Source organism: Podarcis bocagei, assembly GCF_964188305.1.
Source record: "Podarcis bocagei genome assembly, chromosome: 10".
Lineage (NCBI taxonomy): Eukaryota > Metazoa > Chordata > Lepidosauria > Squamata > Lacertidae > Podarcis > Podarcis bocagei.
In genome coordinates this window covers 37,647,470-37,668,792 of record NC_138135.1, presented here as the reverse complement: position 1 = coordinate 37,668,792, position 21,323 = coordinate 37,647,470, and the positions used below count along the sequence as shown (strand labels likewise).

General features: G+C 40.9%; 1 protein-coding gene across 5 annotated transcripts in view; it reads right to left on the bottom strand.

Moving 5' to 3' along the window:
• ANKS1B (ankyrin repeat and sterile alpha motif domain containing 1B) overlaps positions 1 to 21,323 on the bottom strand; it is a 337,482-nt gene that overhangs the window by 184,517 nt on the left and 131,642 nt on the right. For all 5 annotated transcript variants that reach the window (XM_081209629.1, XM_081209637.1, XM_081209638.1 and 2 more), the window contains 2 exons: positions 10,436 to 11,004; positions 8,987 to 9,059 (listed from right to left, as the gene is read on the bottom strand). In XM_081209629.1, the coding sequence (XP_081065755.1) occupies positions 8,987 to 9,059; positions 10,436 to 11,004 (642 nt within the window). The remainder of the gene's footprint in view (positions 1 to 8,986; positions 9,060 to 10,435; positions 11,005 to 21,323) is intronic.

Here is a 21,323-nt window from a genome sequence, read left to right as displayed (position 1 = left end):
ATGGAAAAGAGTTAAGAGCCTCGGACATAAGATCACCAGGTTGATGGACTAGATGGAACAGACAGAAAGGACTGACAGAACCCGAGACCAGGAAGAAGAGACAATGGATGAAGATTGGCAGAAAGTTTAAAAATTCATTTAGAGAAATATAGCAAAATTAATGACTGTTAGGAAAATCTTGGAATGAAACTATTAGGCTCTAGTAGAAATGTTATAAGGAGTTATGTATAAATAAGTTTTTAAGTTCTAAGGTTCTTTTTTATGGTAAGTTAAGGCTAAAATAAATTAACACAACTAAAGGACAGAATACAGTGAAAGATGGAAAGGATTTGCTGAGATAATTAATAATTAGAATACAAAAAAGGGAGGTGTGAGGAGGTCGATGAAACAAGTTAATGAAGATAAGGATATGGGAATATTGGATTTGTTTTTAAATTTATTCTTTTGCTCTTGTTTTTGACTTTAGTGTATTGTATGTTTTGGACTTTTTATTCTCTCATTATTGATTTCTATTGTTTAATCTCCTTTTTCTTGCTTTTTCTTTTTCTTTTTTTATGTAACTTTAAATTCCCAATAAATATCATTTTAAAAAAAATAGGGTGGTATCTGCAACACAAGGATAATAATTTTTTTACAAGCTGGAAAAGGGATTTTGCATATTGAGAATTACATTTCCTCCTATCACTAGGCAATACTCCACAAGTTGGCTTGAATCAACTCTTTTGCTTATTATACCACACAAGATTTTTCTCGGGCTTTGATGATATAAAGACTGCCATGTTTTGCTGTGCATCTGCTTTCTGCTTAATCAGGAAGCTGGGTGTTTTGCTTAAGACCTGAAAAAGCTGAATAGAAAGATTTGATGTTTTCAAAAACTAGGCCATTGATTCTTCATCCCAGAATTCTACACGTAATCTGATACCTGCAAATACAAGAGATTACTTGAGTTTGCAATCTCCTTCTTCAGATGTAATGTAAATACGGTATTTACTTGAATCTAATGCTCATATTTTTTAGCCAAATTACATTACAAAAATTAAGGTGTGCATTGGATTCAATTGCGCATTAGACTCAAGTATATACAGTACAAATCCAGTCTTCCTCTCCCAGTCCTTTTTAAAAACTCCCCCATCCCCAATCTCCTGCCATGTGCAACTTGTTGCCTGATTTAGAATTCTGTAGAATTATTTAGGCATTCTTTTGTGACATTTTGGTTGGTCCTAATAAAGATATTCCCCAACTGTGAATTAATGGTGATGAAGTAGTCCATAGGACCATGTTTGCCCACTTGCTGCCAGGCCAGACTGACAACTATTTGAAATCATGTTGGAGTAGGGGACTGCATGTAGACATAATCTGTGTGTTCAGTCCCCCCTCCCCCATATTTGAAAAGGATTACATAGACATCAGGTTTATATCAGTTAGACTCTTGTACACAAACTTCTAATCAAATGTGACAGCCAATTCACGTACATTAGGCAAGATTAGGAAAACATGCCAGGGAGGAGAGTGTGAGCAATCCTGAACCCCCACTACATATAAAAATAAAATGGTGCTTCTGTTCAGGATTCCAACCATCAACACTCTTTCTCTCCCTCTTGTGCATGGATGGGACCTTTTTTTAAAAAAAAATAAAAATATTTATATAGTGCTACACCATAAAAAACCCAAAGCCATTTACAGCAGAAAAAACCCTAAAACCATACAATAAAAACTATATTAAAAAAGTTAAAAACAGACCTCAATTAACCATAGTGGAAAGATGCTTTATCAATTGCCTGCATATAGACCTGGTGAAATAAAAAAGTTTTCAGCAGGCATTTAAAAGTTGGCACAGAAGGTGCCTGCTAAATCTCTGTTGGCAGTAAGGAGTTGCCCTGTGTGTCCTGGAAATTTGTGTATTATTGGCAGGTTAAACCTAGCACATATGTTTGTGTAATACTGGCAGTGGAGAAAAACATGTTCAATTGTTTCTATGTGCTCAGTTTCTTTTTGTTGTGAGTCGAGGACCTGCCACCCACCTAGATATAAATAAGACACAAGGACACAAGTATTTTAGGTTAATGGGCTAAAGAAGGCCACAACTTTATTGGTTACAGCATGTGAGTGGTATTGGCTTAGGCACTGGATCAAACAATCTATACATGACTCCACCCTGCACAGCGTGGAGTCATTTGAGGCTTAACAACCAGTGGGAGGAGCTTGTTGATGCAAATACAACTGGAAGCTTCCCCTGATGTCAACGGAGGTCATGCCATGGCCCTAGCCATCAGCAGGGCATTGGACAGGATCCAAGACCGCCGGATTCCTTTAACGGAATACCCAACAAGGGGAGGGGTAGGTGATGGCCAAAACCTGCCCTCCAACACACCACACATATTCCAATGAATTCCGACGAATTCAGGAAGCAGAATGAGGGCACGGCACTGCCGCGGCCATTTAAATGTGCCTAAACCCCGCCCCCAAGCCAGCTGGAATAACTGACGCAGGGGGCCGTATACACCCCCCTGCCAATGTGGGAACTGGCTCCCGCTCACGACTCCTCCCCTCTGGCAGAAGGAGAGGCTTTGTCAAAAGAGCCTCACCAACTGGAAGAATGACCAATAACACTCCTGCAGATGATCTCATCGATCAAGCTAGGATATAAGGGTTCAGATGATCCCTGATGAACCCTGGACCTAAGTTGTTCAGGGCTTTGTAAAGTAAAACAAGAAACTTGAACCTGGCTCAGTAGTAGATGGGCAGCTATGTAAGGATCCACACTTGGACAATAAGCTCACCATTAGGATACCATGAAATAATAATCAAGTAATCTTACAACCAAAATAAATTTAGTCAGTGTGTAAAGCATCATAAATTAGTCCTAGCTCTCTTTGTGCTTGTATCCTCTCACCTGCCTCTCCTCCCTCCAAAGACAGTGTTTCTTTCAGCTACAAGAAGACTCTTCCAGTCTACAGACTCCCAACAACTTGTCAGAGTCCCTGAGCTTAAGGCCCCCGTCATCAGTCTACTTCACACAATCAACTTACCAGATTTGGTTCTTTTCCAAGTCAGCCCCCAAGGAATGTTGGAAATCTAATTCAATTGTAGTTTCTCTTCAACATTTCTTGCAGTAGTTTGGCATTCCTTTCTCTCTAATGTCATCACTAAACGTTCAGTCAGAATCTAGTACTAATAGAAAGTCTACCCCAGTGGCGTAGCGTGGGGGGTGCCAGGGGTGCCGACCGCACCGGGCGCAACATCTGGGGGGTGCGCGAGTCCAGAGGGAAGGGACAAGTTCCTTCCTCCGCCGGGCTCCCCGCCGCCACCGCCAGCCTTGCGCCCTAGCGCGCGCGCCCCCCGCCGTCGCTGTGGCTGCGCTCCGCTCACTGCTCGCAGGAGGAGCAGCCGCTGCAGCAGCGCCGACGCCGCCACCGACGCCTGGCCGGGCACGGGCAGCCTCTGCACCCTGCCGCCGCCGCCATCCCCTCAGCCCAGCCACAGGCGGCGGCTGCTTCTGCCTCCATCCTCCTCCGGGCAAGCAGCGTTGTTTGCGAGGCAGCGCCAGCGGCGGCAACTCGCAGGTTAGGGGTTGGGGGGGCGCAAATTACTTGCCTTGCCCCGGGTTAGGGGGCGCAAATTACTTGCGTTGCCCCGGGTGCTGACAACTCACGCTACGCCGCTGGTCTACCCTAAATCCTCTGCAGTTCACTAGGCTATAGTACTGAGAGGACAATCAGAAAAGAGATGTATTACTACTTTTTTTGTTTTCTTGCTGGGACCTTGCTGACTTATTAGATGCTAATGCTTTTCTGGTCTGAACAAGGATAGTGTTGTGAGTTTGTGAGTAGGGGGAATAGGGTGTATGCCAAGACCCTTCTAATGCCTAGGCCCCCTTCTAATTCTTGGAACAGCCAGGCTAGTTTCCTGCTAAAGTGATAGCCTAGGTGATGAACAAAGAGAAGGGGCTTTGTGTGAAATGGCAAATGGGTGGGGCCTCTCCTCCAACTCACAGACAGAAGGACAAATCCAAAGCTGAGAATAGAGTGTGGAGTGATGTAAGCTAGAAGAAAAACAGCAAACTGGCAACTGAGAGAGACAGAGTGATGTTTGATTTCTGTTTGAATCCAGGGCTGAGGCTATGGGGGAAGCAAGACCCTCTTGGGTTGTTAATGCTGTGAACCACTGCACTGTAGGCTCATGATGTAAATACCTGGAAATAATCATTATGTCATGAAGACACTGCAGTCTCCACTGTTCCTCACTCCAAAGGAAACATGAACCCCTGGAATCTCACATGGCTCAGAGACTGGGGTGGTGTGCAACAAGGCCAACAGTTCCAAACTTATCTGTGCACATTTACATTATTGCTTAGATACAGCCTCTAGGAAATAATCTCACTTCAGATTTTCTGTGCTTCAAAAGATTTCTATTTAAGGCCTAAGGATGAGAAATCTGCAATGATATTTCCGAGAAGCAGATGAACAATTAATTTCCCCTTCTCAATGTGTAACACAGCACACAGACTTTCCAGTACTGCAAAGAGGATTCAGAATCATCACTTTAGAGCAGAGCTTTCCAAACTTTTCATGTTGGTGACACACTTTTTAGACATGCATCATTTCGCAAAACAGTACAGTAATTCAGTTTTACATAATTTCGCAACACAGTAATTCAGTTTTACATAATTTTGTGACACAGTAATTCAGTTTTACTAGCAAACTGGAGGTTAAACTAATCCCTTTCCACCCCTGGAAGGAGTGTGGGGAGCATTCATGCGACACACCTACACACTGCAGCCGATACACTAGCATGTCGCGACACACAGTTTGGAAGGCTCTGCTTTAGAGTCTAGACCATCAACCCCCATGGGTGCTAATACAGTGGTACCTCGGGATGCAAACAGGATCCGTTCCGGAGCCCCGTTCGCATCCCGATCGGAACGCAAGACGCGATGATGTGTCTGCACCTGCGTGGATTGTGTTTCGCCACTTCTGTGCATGCGTGTGACGTCATTTTGAGCGTCTGTGCATGCGCAAGCGGTGAAACCCGGAATTAATGCGCTCCATTACTTCCGGGTTGCCACAGAGCGCAACTCGAACGCGTTCAATCTGAAGCACATTCAACTCGAGGTATGACTGTATATCAAGTTCACCACTAAAACACATTTATCCATCAACCTTTGAAAATCCTGAAAGGAGGATAAGAGTTCCCAGGCCACACTCCCTTTCCTGGCCAAACCCCTCAACTGCCCTGCTTCACACCCTCCCTGAGTGTTTTGCCTGACTGGAATGTTGTTTTGAACTCTGATAATGCCTCTTGCCTGCTTATCTGGCACACACAGTGGGTGTGTAGAAACTCGCCTACAGTGCAAAGGTAAAAAATGTGCTTATTACTCTAACCACTTTTACATCTAGCCCCACCCACCACTGGCATGTGGCTCCCCAAAAGTTGCCCAGAATAGAATGCAGTCCTTGGATTACAACCTGTATCATATTTGAGTGCAGATTTATTTTGAGAATAAAGCTATAAAGCTATTTTAAGTATTCTAAATAAATAACTGCATAATGCCATCAGACCAAGATGTTAAGATTTGCTTTCTTAAACAAAATCGCAAAGGTTTCCTGGTCCTACATATTTTGAATAGCTTATATACATGAAAAAAACAGTTTAAAAGAGCTGAATACTTGCAATATTTTTGTCTTTATTTTCTAATATCTCCCTGCTCCTTTCTCTAGCATTCCTTGGCACAGAACACACATTGCTCCTATTCTTTGTTTACAGTTCAGATTATAATAAGAGATGAATAGGTTTATGCCTGAGCAATTTATTAAGTATAGAAAATCTTGTTACAATGCAGAAAAAGGATTGTGTGGTGAAGGCTATGATACTATTTATGCACACTTGCCTGACAGCAAACTCCACTGAACAAAACTGGACTCACTTTCAGGTAAACATACATAGAATCAGGCTGTAGGTGTCCTCAATAACTACTGACTGAGTGGTCATTTATTCTCAAGCTCAGCCCACACAATTTTAATAACCGCATTTGTTAATGGCTGTCATTAAGAAAGACAATGTTTAATGGTGATATAAATAAAGTATCTGCAACTCTCAGAGTCTTGAATCACTCTGGCAGAAATCTGTAGATTGTATTCTTTACCACCCATAGCCACTAGTAACATGCATCACATGCATCCATATTAAAATACAGTCAATATCAAAGCCAGTGTCACATATTAGACTAATAAAGATAACTTCTCATTGAAGAGTACATGTATTAGACTACTGTAGTTAGTGAAGATCAGCAGACAGCAGTTAGGTTGGCTGAAATCCACTGATTTTAATGGTTCTGTGTATGACTAACCCTGTACATCAACCTATATTCTCCTAAATATATAAGAAAAAATTGTGGGGAAATGGTTTATATCAAAATGCCTACACGTTTCCAATTAAAATTCCGTTCTAATTAAATACTTATATTTTATCTCATTTCTGCCCTTATAGAGGGAGGATATTAACAGCTTTGAAGGAAAATAAGCTTGCCAAAGTTGCAACCATATGGTAACAAATACAGAGAATGGCCAATATAGCAGTGCTTCTTCCTTTAAAAACATTAAGGGTTTTTTGGACTCTATGCTATTCTTTTCTCTCTTATTTTCATCCAGGAAGAGATGAAACTTTGACTGTTACACCAAGATTACAGGTAGTAACTACACTCTCAACTATACTGAGGAGCTACTAACATATACCTCTTGAAACCAATATCACAGTATGTAGGAAAAAAGGGAGTTTAAACAACTCACAGTAAAGGCTAAATACATACGTACTTACACTAGTTTCTTCTTTCTCAACCATCAACTTTATGAGTGCTCTATTACTGAACATACAAAAGACAATTGGTGCAGTTTGACAGTATTTAGAAAAATACATTTACTGTTTCCTGTTCTAAAATGTGTATTCTGATTTCAAGAGATATCAGTTTGAGTGGGAAAACATGGCCGTGCCATATACCTTTACAGTAAAAAAATCGAGCAATCTGCTACTGAGCAATCTATTGTTGCTCAAACAATATTACAACTAACTGCTTTCTTTCCAAGAACATTCAAGAATATCATAGCAGTCTAGAGACTACTCATGTGGTATAAGCTTTTGTGGACTAGAACTCACTTGCAGATATACAAAAAGTTATCTTCGGTTAGTGTGTTTGGAGACAGAAAAAATGTAAGCAGTGTGACCAAAAAGCTATGAAATATAAAGGATGACACTAGGTCTATGAGATTACTATGGAGAACCTGAACATATCTGAGGCAAGGATGGCCCATCTCCATATGTGCCAGTGGCGTAGGAAGGTGTGGTGGGTGCGGTCCAACACAGGTGTCATCACTGGGGGGGGGGGGTGACAAAATGGCTATGGGCTATATAAGTCTGTGGCATTTGTAACTGTCAGGTTAATTCAGAGAAGCAATGAACCCAAAATGAATGCCTAACAGAACAACAAACTATATTGCTGGAATCAATCAAGAACAAAGGCATAGCTAGGGGGCAGGGGCGGGACACTGGGTGCCACACCAGGCCAGCACTCACTGCAGGGCCTGCAGCATGCCTGAGCCACACATCTCTCTTGGAAGTGGCATGGTAGCTCGGGCACCTGCAGGCTCCACGCTGCCCAGAACGGCAGTGTGTGGCTTACATCCACCTGCCAACTCTCCCTCAGCCACCCTACAGCTGGGGGGGGGGTGATGAGGCTTGGTGCGGCACGCCCTGCCCCAACTTGCCCCGCCCCCGAGCCAAGGGTGCATGTGATGCTCCAGGCGCCTGAGCGGCTAGCTACGCCGCTGATATATGCCTGTCCATAATTTTAGATCCTCAGCAGAGAAGTATAGTAAGTGATTACAGGGAGACCCTTTTCAGTGAGGGAGTCCCTGCTTTGGACCGCCACCCCCAAAGGAGGTTGCATGGCAGCCATTCTCATATTGTTTTGCCTTCAGATTGCATTTAAAAAAGTTCTAAGGTATGCAGCTCCTTGGCCCTGCAAATTGAGCATGGACATCTGCATAGGGGAATTCTAAACAGACAGGCCTGGAATCCATGTGTGTAGGCTTTACATCTGCAGAGGTACACACCTATCACATGGATAGCAGAGCAATACCGGCATGTAATGATGAGGGCTGATTAGCAATCTGGCCCCAGTGTCCCTTTGTAACCAGAGCACCTAATGCTAATGCTGGTGTTTAAAAATAAGCAACTGAAAACACATGACACAGTCATATGTGGAAAATAACAAGCATTTAAGTCATGTCTGCACCACAGCTTTAGTTTGCCGCACTGGCAGATATGACCACTAGCATGGTCAGTATTTTTTTCTTTAGAAAAGTTAAAAAAGAAAAAGAAAATAAACACCAGTTATATTACCCATCCATATCTCATCAGCAAATTCAATCCATACTCCAATCTGTTAATTTTCTACCAACATTTCCTGCCACAATTTCTCCTGTTCATCTCCTCTGTGTTTCACTTACTCAAACCATTCTAGTCAATCATAGTTTATATCAATCACACTGATCTTTTTCAGTAGTCAATAGGAAAACATTTCTGGCTTAGATATAGCTCTCTTTTGTTACAATTCTTGACAATGACACTTGCTTTTCCTAGCACAGAAATAGATGATCAATGTGACATTGCTAATAGTATCCTATTGACATATCTGTCCACAAATGAATTAAAAATGATAAAGAGAGGCACTGAATTTAAGCATATGCTTTGAACATCATGGTTATTCAAAGTCAAATAGCAGGATGGGTTGTTTATTTTTAGTACTGATTAAAGGGTGAAAAGTGCCCCCAAACTGCTGTACTGCATCAAAAATGCTGAATGCAATTTAACCCTGGCTAGTGCTACTAAACTATGATACAATCACAACACATGGCTATATTTTACCATTTTCCTAGCTATCACAGTAGTGATTAAGGTAATCATATTAAAAGAAAAAGTATTTATTTCTTACTTGCAATACCATCATTAATCACTTCTAGTCCAGTAGTAATACCAGCATCTATGGAACTCATTATTTTATCAATCTGAAAGAAAAAAAGGGGGGAGCATTAAATGCTATGATTATGCATCATTATACATTTACAAGTATAGAAACAAAAATTGCTTGTATTATTTAAGGGGCAATAATAGACTTGAGAACAGTACACAAAAACATGTGATTGGCCCCTCTCCAATCTCAGTAGCTTCAAAAATTATCAGAGCAGCTCAGTCTATGCAGTTCCAACAGCATGGGGGCCACCCTACTAAATGTCGGGTGAAGGTCACCTAACTCAGTATCTTAAAATGTTTGGTATCATAGCACATAGCAAAAAAGAGAAATGGAGCTACGATTTTTTAAAAAATTGAAAACCTTGGTGAGGAACTCTAGTCAAAGACTTTCCATAAAGAATAGATGCAGACATGTCCATATTTCAACAGGACCCATCCCTTTTCATTCAATTACAAAGCATAAGGTATATGTGTTTTTAACACTAAAGGGCTGCTGGTAATTTCTTCAATTAGCTTTGTTCCACATACCCATAGTGCTTGTCAATTTTTCATTATACACTTCTTCTATTGTCCCTTGTTATAGGGAGACTGGTTGAATTAACAAGAGATTCCCTTGGGTTTGGAAACTGCAGTTTACAGAACCATTAATTGGTTTGCAACCAAAGGCCACAGATTACATCTAGGTGACTGAATTCTCTGTGGAGATAATAACCTCCATTAAGCTTATGGCACTGCAACAAAAACCTCTGAAATTTGTGCCAGATATCTAACTGCTCTAGGGCTACCACAATGTATATTCCCTGGGAATTTTTTTCATTAGATATAGTACTTTTTTGTTTTCATCAAAAAACCAAGCACACTTTTGATCATGTGCAAAGGATTGTATATATGCAGCACGGCTATCATTTTTTCTACCAATTTTTTAAAAAAACACTTACAACTCAAGGTTCACCAATTGATTTAGAATGTGTGTGTGCTTTATAATCTCCAAATGTTCAACAGGTCTTCTTAAGTGACCTGGAGGGCTACAAATTGAAAAAAAAAAAGAAACACACATACAAATACCAAAAGTTCCACTGTGCTCAGAGATCTTACAGTGCACAGGAACATGTCTGCCTTATAATAGGGCAGATTATTTGTCCATCTCAATGAGTATTACCTAATCCAGCCTTCCCCAGCCTCATGCCTTCCAGGTGTTTTGGACTACAGCTCCCTTCAGCCCCAACCATCACAGCTTTGGGAGTTATATTATTTATTTATCCTACATTTTAGACATATTTTTTGCACTCAAGGGCCTCAATGCTATTAACATTAATCTCTCTGAATTTTGATTCAGGGCTCTCCATCACATTCTCCTTATCTTTCATGTATGTATGTATGTATGTATGGTATAAAAACATCAGAGGCTTACTTCTTCCCATTCTGAAGTAAAGGATGGTGTTCTTTCAGAATTTCTTCTAGAGCTTTCCGGATCTACTGTAGATTCATTCCAATTTCTTCTTGCTTTTTGCTCATTAGATGGGTAGGAAATCAGATTAGAGTCTGATTTTGAAACATATTTGGATAAATGCATGTCAAGGAGAGTCTTTGGCAAAGATCGTATCCTCCCAAGTGTGCAAGCACGTTCCACAAACCCTGCAGCATTAACAACCCACTGATCCCCAGTTCTTGTGATGCCAGCAAGTGTGTTAGTTTCTCCTAGATTACTTTTAGAAGGAAATATAGTTCTGCTTAAAATGGGTGGTTTTTTCTTTTTAACTGAAATATCAGTGCTGTTTTCTTGTTGCAGCTGTGCCGAATTCAAAATACTTTGGATTGAATTTTTGTGGTAGAATTCATCAGCTGGACTCCCTGTTCTATATAGCTGAAGTGGGTTTTCAGGTGGGTCACAAGCAGGTGATGATCCATGAAGTAGGCCAGCAAACTGTTCAGCAGAGTGTGCTTCAAGTTGCTCACTTTCAATGGAGGTTTGTTGAGTTCCTGTAATATAAAATGTTTATTTCAATTATTATTTTTATCAAATATTCTTCAAAATGAAAACAAACCTCTCCTTCAACAAAATAGTAATTTTAGCATGATGCTTATTGTGTACATTTAAAAATACCTGATGCCACTTGCCAAAGAAAAGTGTATTTGCATATTGTTTCTTTGACTATACTGACTAGGACTAATTGTAAATAAACCTTGGCACAATAGAAGAGAAGGGGGAGGGGAAATATTTATTTACTTGCTTTGCTACATTTCTACAGGCACTGACTTAGTTACCTTTCTTTAGAAGCTCATGATGTGTTTTTAGCTTTATTTTTAAAAAACCTAATGAAGAGGACACAAAACAAAGTCTTATAACACTTTGAAGACTTTGAACAATTTTATTGTTGCATAATTTTGGGAACTAGAACCCACTTCATCATATGAAGAATTATCAGCCTCATTGGAAGATCTTTAACTATACATATTGGTACAGAGAAAACAAATAGTCAGCAGCTGGACAAACAGGTGGAATCCACACACATATAAAAACCGTTCTGAAAATGTTTTTTTTAAGTGTTTTTGAAAATACATTGAATTTTCCATCAGGCTCACCATCGCCATCTCGTGTCACACTGCACTTAAAACACACTTAAAACATTTTATTTGCAGCTGTATAGCTGAGTCCTGTGGAAATACCATGAAATATAGTCCATGAAATACAAGGGGTGAAGTCAGTGACTTTATTTACAATGTCCTCCCTCACTCCACACCAATATATTTTAGTGGATCCTGGTCTACAAATGCTTGTGCCAATCTGGTCTACAAATACATGTGCTAGTCTTTCTGGTGCTACAAAAATCTAACAGATTAACACAGACATCCCTCTGAAATTGGTCCTTGTAGCTAACTGCCCCCAATTAAATATAGTGGACCTACCTCACTTTCCCAATTTAATGAATGTCTACAATTTACCACAGACTACCTGGGTGAGGGCCTTGTGTAAGGGAAACTGTGGTTCAGGGAGTCTCAGGCAGCAGTTAATCAAACAAGGAAAGCTTTATTTACAAAAAAAGGAAGTTGGTGAAACAAAGTTGGGTCAGGAGATGTGTTTTTTCAGGTAGAAGTTACTACTTAAACTAAACATAAGGGTGTCACAGGCTTAAGCACAGTAGTGCAGGCATAGCTTCTCTTAAACTCCCTTTGCTCAAAATCAGTTGTTACACTTCAGTTTCTGTTACTGTTTCCTAGGTCCTTACACTTAGGTCAGACAGATGCTTCAGGTCAATGCTTTTAACACAGTTTATTACAGTGGTGCCTCGGGTTACAGACGCTTCAGGTTACAGACGCTTCAGGTTACAGAGGCCGCTAACCCAGAAATAGTACCTCGGGTTAAGAACTTTGCTTCAGGATGAGAACAGAAATCATGTGGCGGCAGCAGGAGGCACCATTAGCTAAAGTGGTACCTCAGGTTAAGAACAGTTTCAGGTTAAGAACGGACCTTCAGAATGAATTACCGAGGTACCACTGTAGTTTGGTTTACAAGCAAAGGGGCACTTTTCATCAGTTACCCACTTTTTTAAAAAAGCAATTCCACTCCTGGGGTATTCTAATCAGTTTAACAGACCCCTTGTTACTGGTTTGGGAGACTTCTTTACCCAGAAGTACTCTCCCCTCCTGGCTAGAATAGGTTCTACCTCTCCTGGCTCTACTCAGCCTTCCAGTTAACTCCTGTCTGTATACCTTCCCCAGACACTCAACCTGGTTTTCCAAATCAGAACCAGTTCTCCCTCAGACAAACCCTAACCGAATCCCTATCTCCCATCTCAAATTAAGCCTTCTCTCTGTCTCCAGTGCTTTCCCCTCCTAGAAAAATAGGTGTCTGTACTCATCATGAAGTAAATGCCACACTTTTTAACAACAACAAAAGAGGGGCAGGTCTGCGTACCCTTGAGTACCCCCTGGGGGGGGGGAAGCACTGTCTGTCCCTATCTAATTCTCTCCCTCAGAAACTGCTCCTTTTATTCTCTCTGCCAGAGTGCTGCTCCGCCTACTTCTGGCTCCTATCTTGGTAGCCAATCAGAGAGGCTCCACCACTCTGGTGGAGTTTCTGAGGGACTGCGTCCCCAGACTCTGGTCTGGCTCTGCTGCCCATCACAGTCCCCATAAGGAAAGGTGGCCTAAGAGAAAGAGGATTGCCCAACACAATTCAAAATGCTTCTTATATTAGGTAGGGATGGGAAGCTTCTTGGCTGGACAGGATTTCAATCTTGCTTCCCACATCCCAAAACTTTAGGCAAGAGGTGGGAAACCTTCCCTTCTGGGCAACCTCTGGGGGAGTCACAGGCCAGTGGAGGCAAATCTGGGCAAGCAGAATTCAAGAGCACATTCCAGCCAGACAAAAAACTCAAGGAGGGTGAAAAGCATGGCCAGTAAAGGACCATGGCACAGGGTGTGTGGTGTGGGCAAGTCCCAAGCAGCAGGTAGAGCAGCTAGGAGGGCTGTACCTGGCCCTCAAGTCTGAAGTGCCCCATCCCTGCTTTGGCAGCGCACCTTACTGGGTTGCCAAACATTTTCTCTGCCTATGGTCTACCAATCTGCTTTCACCCCAAGCACAGGCATGTCAAAGAAATGGACACACAACCTCTCAGACATTCAGAAGAAGGGCCAGCAGGCAAAAGAATAGCTGCCACGGGATTAGTTGCTGTTATTCTATTGATTTGATATTTATTCTAGATGCATTCCCCAGAATAAAGATGTGCAATTTGTATTTATGTAGAAAATTTGAAACCATCTAGCCACACTGGAACTTTGTTATTTGTAAGTATCTAAAAATACAAAGCTGTTTTAGCTTAAGGGTTTTGGTTTTTTAAATTATACGATAAGAGTTAAAGAACTCTTCTTTTAAATATTCCGTTTTAGTACATCTGATGGCATTTTGAATCAGCTTCACCTTGGTTCTGATTCAGGGTAAACTGTTAATATATTTAAGCACTGAATTTGAATAAACCCCTCAGGGAATACATGTTTTTCAACAGGGTGGAAGGAGGGGGGTAAGGCCAAGATAATATGGTTTGAGCTCCTGCCCAATTTCATTTCTTTATATAAATCTGTAATGAAAATCCATACACATCATTTCACTTCTAAAGCATTTCTAATATTATTGCTGTTTTCAGACCCTGTCTACTAACTGACTCTCTTCCTCTTTGGAGTTATAGCAGTGAAGAAGTTTCTGATTGTGAATACATATTCCACATATTCTCTCTCTCTCTCTCTCTCTCTCTCTCTCTCTCTCTCTGTGTGTGTGTGTGTGTGTGTGTGTGTGTGTGTATTCAATGAAACATTCTAACAGTCAAAAAGCAACCACTTTGGTTTTGCTTTTTCCTCATATCCCTGAATTACTCTTTTGCAAATATCACATATGAAAACAAAATGGTCTACAACACAGTAAATTGCAAATCAAGGCTAATTTATATGCTGAAACAGTCCTACCCTTCCCATGGATGTGCCCACATTTCCCCCTCAAGCATATGTTTCTTTTGCATTCAGTTTTTCCACAGTGCACACGCTGCATCAGTCTAAAACCCCTTCCAGTTATGATCCATACGTGGCAGAATTGAACAATATACTAAAAATAATAAAATTGCAATTTTTGTAATTGTCAATGGGATGTTAACTGAATTATTCACACCTATAGAATAAAGATGTGTATTTCAAAACATGAATATATTCATTAGATGAGTAAATGTTTGTAGAAAAAATGCCTTAACATGCAGTGAATCAATTATATCTACCACATTATATCAATAAGCAGCACTGCAGTTGCCATAGCAAGAGATTCTAGTGTGAAATAAAATCTCCTGCTTGAAATGTGTGCCATAGCTATGGTAACAAGCACATTATGACACCTGTGCTACTAAACTATTTAAATTCTTTCTATGCTTGATCCAGAAAGAAATTTTGGTGATACAAATCTGGATCACCTATCTATAAATGTAACATCAGCAATGATTGCTGCATAATCACTGGAATGATTGGCAGCCAATGATGGCAAGAACTGCAGAACATTTTTGCACACACACTCCTTATGCTTTCTCTGTATATGTTTGCAGAAAATGGAGATGCTTGTTTAAGAATACTGCAAGGCAAATGACAGCTAGTTACTTTGTGTTTTTAAAGCACTGCTATATTAAAATGGTATGAATGAAATCATGCTTTTTAAAATTTTATTTATTATATTTATATCTCACCTTTCCTCTAAGGAGCTGAAGGTAGCACAGGTAGTTCTCCCCTTCCTCATTTTATCCTCACAACTGTGGTGTAACTAGCCTCATATAACCACTTTTGAGTTCCTATATCGATAATATAGGAACTTGCAACACCTTGTAACTAAGCCAAGTTGCAACACTTTGTAACTAAGCCAAGTCTTACTGTCTGTGCAACCTTTCCTGATGCACATGAACCTAACCTTTAAAGAGTTTGTAAGCAAACCATTTTTAACTTCCCAACCATGTGGTCTTTTTCCTTTGCTAAGGGAAGAGGAAAACTTTGGAATTCACTTGAAAGGGCACATTTTGCTTTGCTGCATATTTTGTAATTCTAAATCTCTGCTGGGGTTCTCTCACTAAAGAGTACTTGCCCCAAACTTGGATCCTGGCATCCAGGCTATCTCCTTTCTAAATATCTATTTTTCATTGCACCACCAATAACAACCCTCTGAGGTAGATTAGGCTGAGAGATCATGACTGGCCCAAGGACATCCACTGCGCTTTATGGCTAAGTGGGGATTTGAACCCTGACACCAATCTGTATCATAACATATGAAAAGTACACAAAAGAGCAGAAAAACATGCCTTATTCCTTCTAACGGCGAACTTGGATAGTAGAGTGCTTGTGAAGCAAAAGAAGACCCAAGACTACTAAAAATAAGGTAGTTATTTCTACCTGAAAGAGGGGCAGGGAATAAACAAACAACCCTCACCCCCCTAGCAGACTAATATGGAACTGTGAGTATTGACAGTAATGAGACAAGATGTTCTACACAGTTAAGATACAAAATATTAGGATGAACTCAGACAAGTGAACCAGAAGAACAAGAAAGGAACATAATGGGTGAAATTCTTTCATCCCTGCCAAATGCCCTTCAGATTTTGCCAGTGGGCTTTGCCTAGTTAAAGTAGGGATGTGCAGGCTTCCACTTCCCAAGTTATATCAAAACTAGTTTTGGGTTTCCTCAATATTTCTCAGAAGTTTGGCTGCAGGCAGAATGCTCAAATTTGCTCCAATTTTTGATTTAGGCAATTTCAATATGCATTATTATCTGTTTGCTGTGTCCAATGGTCTTATTCCATGGATTGGCTTTTGCTGAAGTGGCGCAGTCTATAAAAAAGGATGATCCTATTTGTAGTAGGAACAAGAAAGGCAAAACCACTTTTACCGGTATTTGGTTTTGTACTGCTTACTTTAGTACTGAACTATTTTGTGTAAACCAACAAACAACTATCCATTTTTGATCAAAAAGAACTACATTAAGCAATGCTTTGTTGTAGCTCTTAAAATGTATTAGTCTCTTCAGTTATCTTTGTATTGTTTCCAACTTTGAAAGAACCCTGAATACTCCATTTATTTCCTGTGTGAAGCAAATATGATTTGCCAGCAAAAGTGAACGGAGTGAATAGAGTAAAATTTGACTGAATTAATTATGATGAATAAATGTTTCAAAAACAATATTGTTAATACTTCAAAAAGCAAATGCTTTGCTTGAAACAAATTGGTAAGCAATTTATCTCTGGCACATAAATACCTGCTTAAACTCCCAGGCTTCTGGCTTTGCCTATTCTGCTACTTACTCACTCTCCCTATTTCCAGCTGCTGCTAAATTAGGAGCTAACAACACAAGCTTAACCATGTCTATGCAGAAGTGTCTTACTGAATTCAGTGGTGCTTACTCTCATGTAGGAGGGGTTATGATTGCAGCCTGTGTGTATTCATACTTTTCAGGGCCCCAAACTCTAAAGTCATCTCCCACCCTACTACTAGTTAAATATCACCCACGGGATATTTAACTGTGGCGCAGCCGGGGCCCTCCCTCTCTCGTCAACTTTTGCAGGGTGTGGATTCTGTCCAATGCCCAGACATGGACTAGGGCCTAGTGGCATCACAATGGGGGTCGGGGGGACGGTGGGGGGGTGACAAGGCGGCACCCTGTGGGGACTTGCCCCGCCACCGCGGGGCGAGCAGCTATCGCACCACTGCAGCCGCATGTGAAGGATCCTATGTTCGCAGCTGCAGCCTGTGGCAAACCGCTATGTACAGCGCATGTGTGGCGCCGCACACATGTGCTGTACGTAATGCCGCCACACATGCGCTGTACATAGTGGTTTGCCCCTTGCGCCACTCAAGCACCGTATGGACAGCGGTGGGATCCCTCCATCACTGCTACAGCTGCATGTAGAGGACCCTCCCTTCATTGCTGCAGCCGCAAGCAGAGGATCCCAGCACTGTCCATACAACGCTGGAGCGGCGCCACCAGCAAATCGCTATGTACAGCGCATGTGCGGCGGTCGCTACGTACGCTGCATGCGCCGTACATAGCAATGCCACATGTGCGTCCTACGTAGCGACTGTCGGGATTCAAGCCATTATCAGGAGGAACTGGCCACTCTCCAGGCACCCGGCTTGAATCTCCGGTTGACCTCCCTGTCTGCATTTCCCGGCAGGATACAGGCAAGGTCGTGATCGGCGATCCTCCCCAACGTGAGAAGGACACACCACTCTTTCCTGCCTCTCCCCAGGCAGGGGAAAGAGATAGACAGAAACGTATTTACATTTCTTTATTTCTGTCTTTTGCAGCGTTACAGAAAACACGTCTGCTCTCTTCAAACTCCAACAGCAGAGAGAACAAACTCCTCCTGTACTTCCTGTACAGCTCATATTACACTCTGAGCTAATTCCGGTGCTTCGCACTGTGAATAGACTGTCCCTTTGTTTCCCACGGAACAGCCCCAACATTCCCATTTATGTTTTGCTTTCAAGCCAGCAGCTCGCTGCCGCATTTGTTCTATATCGTAACAGCGACGCCCCGCCCTGGGTGTCACATCACCTTTGTTCACCCCTGCTAGGGCCATGCCATGTACCTAGCAGGGACCCTTGGGGGTGCCCCTATTTGATGTAAGTCATAGGGCTCCCCCTAATGGTGGTTTACCCTTGGTTGGACTTCCTGCTTCACCCAATGCCTAAGCCAAAGTGCTCACATCTGTAACCAGTGGCCTATTTGTGGCCTATTTGAACCCATAAACCAAAATATTTGTGTACATATGTTTATTACCTACTAGCGAATTAAGGGTCACAGGACTTTGGTACGCAATTCAGTTTTAACCTCCAGTCTCTTGAAATATTTAGGTTAGAAAACCATTTCCCTCCCTCAAGAATATGGCAAACTACTCTAGTGCAACAACAATAGGACTCAGAAGGAAATTACACCTGCTTAAAATTTCTCAAATGCTACTAGCCTCAAAAAAATCTAATCTGATTTTCTTTATATGTGATGAAAATACATTTTGTCTAATAAAAGAGAGATAAAAAATTCTTTTTCTTGATTCCTGATCTCCCCACTGCACTTTTTTTGACATTACGAAAAAGGAAAGCAAGAAATAAGAGCATAATAAGACAAATAGAGAGCTAGTCTTTCAAAAATGGAAATTAATATTTGTCAAATGCCATGTTTTATTTTATTGAGATTTTTGGTGCACATTTCTGAATAATCAGAAATAAGTCCATTTCATAACTAACACAACTGACTTTTTTCTATCATCTTTAATAGCTCTATAAATTCACTGTTCAAGCTTCTTTCATGTTCGTACTAAGATGACAGACCGTTGACTGTTTCTTTGTCAGTGGGTACAATACACTAGGTCATTCGTTTCATTGTACAGTCTATCTGCATTTAATTATGGTTGTATTCAACCTACTCTTCAACAATAGTGACCTTAGTTTCAGCAGTTCATTTAATTTCACCTGCCATAAATACAGTTCCAAATTTCACAGGGATAATTTTGAAAATGAATCATGATAAAATAAGTGTCAGTACAATAGGTCACAGGAAGCATGCTGATACTGATTAAAACTTATGGAAAGGGTTCTTGCTTACCTTTTTTTGCAACAGCAGAAGATATTAAAAAGCTACTGAGAGTTTGCTCTTTTTAATGCAAATTTTGAATCTAGCACATTGCATTATATACATCTTACACATATTTTAATAGCATATGCCAAAGGATGAGGCTGTCTAAAAAAAATGCCCAGCAGCCTAAGAATTTCATGACTAGGTCTGCATATGCAACCCAGGCTTGGGCTTCTGTTTCTAGATCAGCAGCTTCCTATGTAGGGTGACTATTTACACATCACCATAGGAGGATAAAAGATAATTTGCATAACAGCTTGCATATACTAACATATATCCATAAATGCAAATTTAGAAAGACTATAAATAGAAAAATAAATCTCAGCATAATGGGGAAAACTGTGACCAGATGACCTCCTGTCTTGCCCAGTCCACTGCTAATAGGCAACTTCAAGGCTCTTCCTTCTTAGAGTTTGTTATCTTTAAAACTGAACTTGAGTGTGATATAGCCCTTGATATAGAACAGGAATGAGGAGCCTGTGGCTAATACAGATGCTGCTGGCAGGGACAATGGGAGCTGGAGTTGTATGGCATCCAGAAGGATGTCTTCAAATAGGGGATAGTATTCTTAAAGTAGGGCACCCTACTCTCATGTTCCATGACAAACTAGATTGTAAATGGAAGATGACTTTAAAAGGATGTAGCATGGAATTACTGTTTGAAGAAAACAGCTAAAAGTCTCACTGGATGTGCATAAGCCATTTGTATCTCAATGAGTTTGCTAATTAGTGTAATGAGATAGGAGCCCAACTCCTACCACACTGTTCCACATCCTAATGCTTTTTCCTGAGATAATTTATCTAAAAACAAATTTTTCTAAATGTGAACACTCAAGAGAGAGAGAGAGAGAGAGAGAGAGAGAGAGAGAGAGAGAATGAAGGAGCCCCAAGAATAATATGGAATTAAATTTATTTGAAAATTAGTGGATTGGTTCCATTAACATACTTTTAAGCATCTTTTTTTTTAAGAACTCCCAATCAGGATTATAACAGAGTGCTTATATGGCACAAGCTGCCAAAGCTTGTCTAACCAAACTCCCCACTTTCTTAGTTGCAGCACTTGAAAAACTGGGTAAGGAGAGAGTGGAGGATTCTGTGCTAATCCCAGAAACTAGTAACTTGAACAATATGCAATTAGTTCCTTTTAATTGACAAGAATGAAAATGATGTTCAAGTACCAAGGAAAACATGGAGAACAAATCATTTCATCATTATTACATAATTAAAGTTTTTTCTTTCTTTCCTTCAAACAACTTAAGTCTTCAGAACTTATGTTATTTTACTAACAGATTTTGCATTGAACATGTATGTAACTACTTGGCAAACAATACCTACCCATGAGATTTTTAGACTATATTAAAGCAATTAATAAACTTTAATATCAAGGGCAAAGTCATGCAGTAATTAGGGAAAGAGTTATACAGTGGTACCTCAGGTTAAGTACTTAATTCGTTCCAGAGGTCTGTTCTTAACCTGAAACTGTTCTTAACCTGAAGCACCACTTTAGCTAATGGGGCCTCCTGCTGCCGTCGCACCGCCGGAACATGGTTTCTGTTCTCATCCTGAAGCAAAGTTCTTAACCCGAGGTACTATTTCTGGGTTAGCGGAGTCTGTAACCTGAAGCGTATGTAACCTGAAGCGTATGTAACCCAAGGTACCACTGTACTCAGTGGCAAGGTACACATTTACAAACAGAAGGTCCCAGATTCAGTTTTCACTATCTCAAGTTAAAAGGATCTGGGGCAGGGCATTTTTCAGCGGGAACTCACCTGAACTCAGTTCCAGCACCAATTAGGTGGGTGCCATTGCTATTATAAGAGAAAAAGGGGGGCATTCATGGTGAGTTCTGGCACCTCTTTTTCTAGAAAAATAGCACTGACCTGGGGTATTAGAATGGAGAAAGAACTCTACCTGGGACCTTGGTGATCAGCTGCCAGGCAGAATAGACAGTATTGGGCTGGATGGACCAATGGGATAAGGCAACTTCATATCACCAAAAAAACACTGTTCTTCTCTGTTTTCTCTTAGGAATGTACGGTAAGTTTGCCCATTTACAAATGGGCACTTCTGTATATTGGCCTGCATCAATACCTTACAACTTGACTGTCTATGCTGAACTTGGTACTGGACACTGAATACAAAATTCAGAAAAT